Consider the following 8,179-nt stretch of genomic DNA (forward strand, 5'->3'; position numbering starts at 1 on the left):
AATATATGAATATATGTTTTTGGGGAAATCGGCATAAAGTTAAACTTTGGTTGAACACATGCAGGTAAACACAATTATAAGTTTGAGCTATACATGGAAAAAAGTATAATGCTGAAAGACTGATTTGGGGGGAAATAAATGAATTGACTGATGTTTCTGATTTGAGATTTGTTTTAAATGCTTCATTAAAATGATTACAAAAAAATATTTGTTTTTGATACCTAGTGTATCAGACCAATGATAATTCAGTTTATATTTTCATGTGCCTGCGATAAATTTCTAAGAGGACTTAAAATGACAGCAGTTGTATGTTGAAGGCAAATCTTGATGTTGTATTTCTAATTTATTTATTTCTTTAAAAGGGAAACAAAAGGGACATTTTGGTTCTTGTGGAAATGAGATGCATATAATTTAAGATAAGAAATATAGGCTCTTTCAATATGCACTTTATTCTACTTTGTACTTTATTCTATGCTATTCTTACTTTAAAAAATTCTCCATATCATCAAAGTATTCTTAGTCACACTTATGTGGTAGAGAGAAGTATTTATTTTCTATTATTTTTGATACAGAGATAAAGGGCATATGTGTGTAAACTTAACAATTCAACACATGTGGATCTTTTGTCCTTTGCTTTCATGCAGGAAGTTCTACAAACAGTTTTCCTCCAAGTATGGACAAGACCCATCTTTCAAGCCCTAATGACATCATAATGACGAGCTCAACAGGCCCCTTTCAGCAGGAACCCCTGACTCCACCTAGACCCACCCATCTCCACTCCACATCCTCTTCTATATCCTCAACCTCTCCATCCTCTTCCTCCTCACCTCTCAAGCCCAACCAAGTTGGCCAGGTCATCCTGTATGGTGTTCCCATTGTTTCACTGGTAATTGACAACAATGAAAGACTTTGCCTGGCACAAATCTCCAACACACTCCTCAAGAACTACAGTTATAATGAGATTCATAATCGACGTGTGGCGCTGGGCATCACATGTGTCCAGTGCACTCCGGTTCAGTTGGAGATTCTTCGTCGGGCTGGTGCTATGCCCATCTCATCACGCCGCTGTGGTATGATCACCAAGCGAGAAGCTGAGCGTCTCTGCAAGTCTTTCCTGGGAGAGAATGCACCTCCCAAACTGCCTGACAACTTTGCCTTTGATGTGACCCATGAGTGTGCCTGGGGTTGCCGTGGCAACTTCATCCCAGCACGCTACAACAGCTCCAGGGCCAAATGCATCAAGTGCTCCTTCTGCAACATGTACTTTTCCCCAAATAAGTTTATTTTCCATTCCCACCGCACACCAGAGGCCAAGTACACCCAGCCCGATGCTGCCAACTTTAATTCCTGGCGACGACACCTAAAACTCAGTGAAAAACACCCACCTGATGAGTTAGTTTATGCATGGGAAGATGTCAAAGCTATGTTCAATGGAGGCAGCCGGAAGAGAGCGCTGCCCTCTACAGCCCACTGTCCTTCCATGGGTCCTATGAAGACTCTTCCAGGTTCAGTGGTGCCTCACATGATTGGAACTGATTTGGGTGCTCAGAAAAGAAGCCGCTATGAAGAGGACGATGATCTTGATGGAGGCAGTCTTTCTCCTCGTAAGACACCACGTAGTTACCCTGTCATCCCTGTCCCAAGCAAAGGCTTCAGTATGTTGCAAAAGTTCCCTCCCACATCCCTCTTCCCCTCACCTTATCCCTTCCCAGCATTTGGCCTCTGCCAGCAGAAAAAAGATGACAGTGATGTTTCAGGTGCGCAGAAAGGAACAGGGTTATCAGGCCTTTTATGGCCTGGCCGGAAAGACACATTTTATCCTCCTTTCTGCATGTTTTGGCCACCAAGAGCAGCAGGAGGAATTCCTGTACCTACCTATCTCCAGCCCCAGCCTAGTGCTCTTTCCTCCCTGGCAGACAGCCCCTCTCTCAGGCAGGCCTTTTTGGATCTTTCAGACCCCAGCCAGCCTGGAACTGGCAACGGAAACAGTGCAACCATGGCCCCAAGCAGTGAGACTACAACACCCAGATCCGGGCTGTTTGACCCAGAGTGCACAACAGTAACTCCTGACCTTCGCCCTGTGATGTCAGAGGGCTGGCTCAAACACCTAGACACCCCAACCCTCCAAACTAGGAAGTCTAGCTACGGCTCAGCATTCCGTCCCGTCATTAAGGATGCTGAAAGCATGGCCAAGCTCCATAGCAATGGTGGAGGAGTGACTGGCGCAACAGAAGAAGATTTTGGGGTTGTGGTCCCCAGTACAGATCACCACCAACGACTATCGCCCAGCAGCAGCTGTAGTTATGGAAGTGAAAGTGGAGTAGATGGGGAGGCAGAGGGAGTGGAGAGTGAGGAGGAAGGAGACGTGGATGTGGAGTCATCGAAGCAGGAGGATGAGGATGAGGAAGGGAGCTTCACAAAGAGGCCACCACATACTCAAACCAACCTGTACCTTCCTGTAGTAAGCATCAATCCTGGTGAGGAGAGGGGGAAGGAGAAAGGAAGTGGTGCTGTTTACCCCAGCAACTCCCCTTCCTCCTCCTTGGACCCCATCCAGCAGGAGTCTCTCAGTCTGCCTGCCTCCCCTCCTGTTGGCCTACCTCTCTGCAGCTCAAACCCTCAACACCGAGAGGACCCAGCCTATAAAAACGTAACTATCCCCCCAGGCAACTTTAGCTAATTATTATTTAAATGGTACTGCAGTCAGGCAGTGATGTGATCTGCATAAGCAGATTGATAGGCTGATTTCTCCCTGAAATTGAAATAGTCACCCCACTCTGATCCTGGCTAATAAGCCCAGGTGTGGAATGTTTAATGGCCATGGTGGGTTTGTTCTGCCTCTGTCACCACAGCCTGTTAGGGCAACTCTAATCTTTAACCTGTCAACTCCTACATTAACCAGGAATCAGAGACATAAGAGGAGGAGGGTTTAAACCAGAAGAAGTTAAGTCATCCATTGAGTAACATACATCAAATAAATTTCATTGACGTCAGAGACAGATTGGGATAAAGGGTTTTACTATAGACTACCAATTACATTGTTGCACATAAATGCCACTGTTAACTGATAAAAATAAGAGCAGGCATTTACATTATTTTATTTGCCAAAAAGTCAAATATATTTAATCAGTCAAACTTCAAACAGATCAGTACAAAATTAAAGGATAACAGAAAATGAATAATTAAAAAAAATAATATAGTGCTAAATGTAAAAAAAGAAATCTATGTTGATTTGAAAAAAATGACACATTGGCCAGTCAAAAACACACAGCCTTTCCTCTACCGACTTGTGATCTGCTCTGTTGTAACTGAACTATACATAGTATACAAGTATAATAGGAAAATTAAATTCTTACCTACTTTATGTTGTTTCCAGGTTCCCAAAAAAAAGGATGAAGGAATACCTGCGTACACCACCAAAGACAACTCCAGCCTTTCTGGTGAGCATATTGTTTGCTTGGTTGGCTTGAGTTGAGACCACATGTTTTACACTGCAGTTTTTACATTAAATGTTTGAACATGTTTTTACACAGTTTAAATAAATAGGAATCAAACCATATATTTCAGCAAACTATCTGTTCCATCAAATGTCTGCGTTTGTTGTATTATCATCTTTGTGTCTTATTGACTGGTTTTATAGTGTCTCTGTATCTCTGCAAGGCTCATATTGCTGTGACATGTCAGTGCTCCTTTCATCTCCCAATCTGACCCTTTCACTAAAGAAAATGTCTTGTGTGTGTTTTGTGGTGCTGTGCTCAAGAAGCCACTCATACACATAAAGGAATATCGTCCGCACACCTAGTTATCGCCATGTGTCTGGATAACCAGCTCACCTAATGGGCCTTACTGAAATTCTCTCATTGTCTGTCTCTTTTTTTCATTCAGATAAAAACAAAGAGCAGAATAGTTTCTTTGTACCAGAGAGTGAGACATTAGCACCGGACTACTGGAGGGAAACCTCAGGTATAAAATTCTCACCTTTTCTTTTCTATATGGCGGCAAAGATAAATAGATAGATAGCACTTTATTGATATGCAGAGGGGACATTTGTTTTTTTTGGAAAGCAGCTGAAGATGGTTAACAAAAACATAATAAATGAAGATTAAAAAAATGTAAGCTTCTCCTAAAAGATTATTATGAGGATAGCAAGGTTAATCTTTTCTGTAGTATTATTTGAAACTCACATCACGGAGTAAATCTGAGGTCTTTATGAAACTTTGCATTGGACCATGAAAAAAATTTAAACCAGGAATTTAAATTTGAAAACCTGATAACTCTTTGAAAATGCAGATTTGATTGAAGTTAGGTCACAAGAACTACCATTTAATTACTAAATATATTTAATTTTTTGTGTGACGCTAAAACTATTTCTTCTCATAACACAAATAGCACTCAGAACACAGAGAGGGAAAAATCCTCAGTCTTCATCCACCACAATCTGCTCTTCCTCTCTGGCAGTGAGTCAAGGAATTTATATAAACATACTCATAGATGAAACCGCAGTGGAGAGCTGCTTCTTACACAGCTCTGCCACAGCTGCTCTCTTTGGCAACGTTGTCGCCAAGCCTGTGACTCTTAGGGGGGCCGTTATAGTTCAAGAAGAAAACATCAGCTCGGAGATAAGCAGCCATGCTGGCAATCTCCATCCTAGACCCATATCGCAGCTAACATAATTGCCTTTTTTCCCCCTTCCTCAGCACAAAAAAAACCCTTTCCTGTTGAAAAAAGATCACAGCTTATTGCCTTTTTATATCTGTCAGGAAGACATTAAAAGTGCTTTATGACATTTGTGCCAACATTTATATCAACCCCCCCTCTCCCTCAACCCCTACACACATGCAACGTAATGATCCCTGTGCATAATGTATAATGTATTTCGAAAAATTACACGAAACAAATTAAATGAGACCACCTTTCCCCTGATTGCCAAACGTCTCCCTGGGCGGTGGGAAGCTCTACGTGATTAGAAGGCCTGATTCCTCTGAGTCCCACCAGCCCCCTCCACTGTCTTTAAACTCTCCCTCTGTTTCTAGGGAGAAAAAATAATCTAATTTTCCATTTATGTAATGCAAACCGCCTTGGCTTTGACTATTCACGGTTAATTGACTGTCAAACGAGGTTGTTATCCTCAGGCACTGTCTGCAAATTTGCTTGTCAAATGAGACATAGAGAGGAGAGGAGAGGAGAGGAGAGGAGAGGAGAGGAGAGGAGAACACTCACTGCTCTAAATCAGAGACAGAAGCATATAGGGATTCATAAGGAGCCAAGATATAAAATAATCGAGAAAGTTTACCGAATCGTTCATTGAAGGCGTACAATGCCTCATTGTCACAATAGCTTTAAAAAAAGCAACAAGTGGGTTGCCTCCAGCAGTAAGCTAAAAAGAGTACCCAGACAAAGTATAAATGCTGCTATAAAATGCTGTATATTTATGATCATAATCTTAATACAGTTTTAAAAGCCACAGGTTTTGGCAATTCAACTTCCAGAAAGAACATTGCGAACATTATAATTCAACACTTTGTGAACACAGTTTCCAACACGCTTGCAGTTGTAGCAAAATTGTTGGAATAGCCTATTAGAGTTTCATCACAGACTTTAATTTTAGCTTTGAAGATTAAAAACATTTTACTCTAATTTCTAAATGCAAGTAGTCTTCCCTTGGATTTTTCTAAATAGAAAGATATATGTTCTGACATCAAAATGAGAGTGAAACATATCAGAGAATTAGTGCAGTAAAGGTCTCCATAGGTCAGTTAAATTGTTACCACAAACATACACTGACACCTATTGGCCAAAGAGTGAATTACAGTACTCCATTAAAGACTGAAAGAGGATGTAGAAGGGTTTAACGGTCAATGCAATAATAAAAAAGGATGCAATAAAGCAAAACTTCTGGGAACCCAGTCCATGACAAGGGCATGATTATGTAACTCAGATATGTGTTGCACATGGAATATGCTGTCTGATGTGGTGGGAGAATAGAATGGTACATTAGCTATTCAGGATGCCAAATGTTACTGATATTCTGTTACTTTGTGTAGCATTAAGTATGGCATATCTGTTTATGTCTTTAGGGGATCGAAACCAAGGTGCTTCCTCCCCTGTTCAACTAAAGAAGGATGTTGAAACCATGGAGAAAGGTAAACCTTTGCCATGAATTGAGAAAGTTGTACACTCAAAACCGGATTGACCATAAGTATATAACCCAGTCCTGATAGATTTATATTGACTAGAGGAATCAAATTATAGGCCTAATATAGGGTCCATATCAATGTTTTTGCATTTATTTCTTACTATTATTTTTTCTTCTGCCTTTCTTTTCCTCCTTTCTGCTCCTCCAGAGGAGCTCCAGAAGGTTCTGCTGGAGCAGATTGACTTCAGGAGGAGACTTGAGCAAGAGTTTCATTCTCTGAAGGGCACAACACAATTTCCAGTCTTCCGTAAGTCACTTTTTTCCTCACCTCAACTTCCTTTTTCGTACCCTGGAAGGAAAGTTTTTCCTCTCTGTCTTTTTTTTTTTTTTTTACCTCTTTTCCATTTTCTACACTGTCTGTACCTGTCGCTCTTCTTTCCCTCTCTCTTATCTTTCTCTTTTGTCTTTTTTCCTTAGCCTCCTTCATTCTGTATTAGCTACCTCCTAGAGCTATGTCACTTAAATGATAATCTGCCATGGCTGATAGATAGATGATAGATTTTGCACTATTTCAGATAATTTCCAAGACCAGATGAAACGAGAGCTTGCCTACAGAGAAGAGATGGTCCAACAGTTACAGATGGTAAGATTACAAATCAGTACCAATAAAATCAGTGCTGAACACTGATGGAAATTTCTTTTTTCTGCCTTCAAATGACAAATAAACAATACTTTGGAAGTCAAATGATTTTAAAGAAAAAAGACTGATTTTAAGAGGACACATGTAAACCTATTGTGAAGCACCCTTCAAGTAAATATAGTCACAAAGTTAATACAGGAAGGAAAAATTAAAAACACAAAATATGACAAAAAAAACTATGTAAGACTGCAGACAATCCTAAGCCTTGCCTTAAAACAAAAAATAAATTAAAAATAAATAATAGATGGGACTCAGTAAGACTCTTCTGTTGTTGCTTATATGTCCATCAACATACAGAGTCAATCATCTTGTTTGTCTTTCATGGGTGAGCAGTTCTTCTGCTGCCGTCTGTGGGTTTCTTTCAACATCAATCACCTGAGCGGCTGGCAGACAGGCTGACAGAAGATGTTTATCTTTGCTTTCTGACACATGTTACAACTGTACACGATTCTATGCACATAATATTGATAATATTTTTATTTATATAGCAATTTTCTTAACAAGGGTACTAAGTGCTTCACAAAAATAATAATACAATTAAAAAAAGGTTTTAAGAAAATATTTAAAGGAAGCTTAAGATATGACCTGTCTTTATGCAATCTGCAGAAAGTTCCACAGTCTGATAATTAAACACAAACACAAACATAATAAACACAAACAGTCACATAATCACAAACCCTGCCTATAAACCCACAACACACGACTCTTTCGCTGCATTCATGGTAACACAAAAGCAGATGAGTGAACAGGCATTCAAACTTATTTACAAGCATTTAAGTTCAGAAAATTTAAAATTTAAGATTGATATTGTCATATTATATATCACATCAAACAGTACAGGGCTTGCCCAGACTATTTAATTTCCCTCTGTCAAAGTATAACTGTAACATTCTGTTAAAATTACTTAAAGTTACTTTTTTCTTCCCAAATAGGTAAATGTGTTTTTGTGACATTCATTTTTGAGAGAAAATAATTTAATTTTGCCCCACATATTACATTATTTGAAACTCTGAGTGAGGAGTCATATTGCATGGTATATTCATACCAAGACAGGAGTTAAACATTCTGAAAACCAATCAAATGCTTATAGTGTTTGACAACAGATATTTGGCAGGTGACCATTTTTGAGAGGGAAAACATGTATCTCTTAATGGTAAACTTTTGTACTGTGCTGTAATGTAATTTGCTATACCGTTAGGAAAAAGGGTAGAACGTTTAAATGTGTGTCAATATCTCATCTTTGCAGGATTAATCTAAGATTCTTTTTTTCTTTTTGTTTCTTTCAGATTCCCTATGCAAACATCATCAGAAAAGAAAGGATCAGCTCCCATCTCAACAAGTAA

General features: G+C 39.5%; 1 protein-coding gene across 1 annotated transcript; it reads left to right on the forward strand.

Annotated features, from left to right (window-relative positions):
- The first annotated feature begins 667 nt into the window (after positions 1–667).
- skor2 (SKI family transcriptional corepressor 2) lies at positions 668–8,179 on the forward strand. Its single transcript, XM_069673743.1, has 7 exons — positions 668–2,650; positions 3,377–3,440; positions 3,886–3,963; positions 6,078–6,143; positions 6,345–6,443; positions 6,712–6,779; positions 8,123–8,179. The coding sequence occupies exons 1-7, from the start codon at positions 674–676 to the stop codon at positions 8,177–8,179; spliced, it is 2,409 nt and encodes an 802-aa protein (XP_069529844.1). The 5' UTR covers positions 668–673.

Source organism: Semicossyphus pulcher, unplaced genomic scaffold, assembly GCF_022749685.1.
Source record: "Semicossyphus pulcher isolate SPU_LCO1_2020_fin unplaced genomic scaffold, fSemPul1.0.p SCAF_22, whole genome shotgun sequence".
NCBI lineage: Eukaryota > Metazoa > Chordata > Actinopteri > Labriformes > Labridae > Semicossyphus > Semicossyphus pulcher.

Excerpts from the sequence above, each read along its gene's own strand:
- skor2 (XM_069673743.1), top strand. The coding sequence starts at position 674 with ATGGACAAGACCCATCTTTCAAGCCCTAATGACATCATAATGACGAGC. Across the intron at positions 2,651-3,376 it reads AGGACCCAGCCTATAAAAAC|GTTCCCAAAAAAAAGGATGA; the intron begins GTAACTATCCCC and ends TGTTGTTTCCAG. Across the intron at positions 6,144-6,344 it reads TGTTGAAACCATGGAGAAAG|AGGAGCTCCAGAAGGTTCTG; the intron begins GTAAACCTTTGC and ends CTGCTCCTCCAG.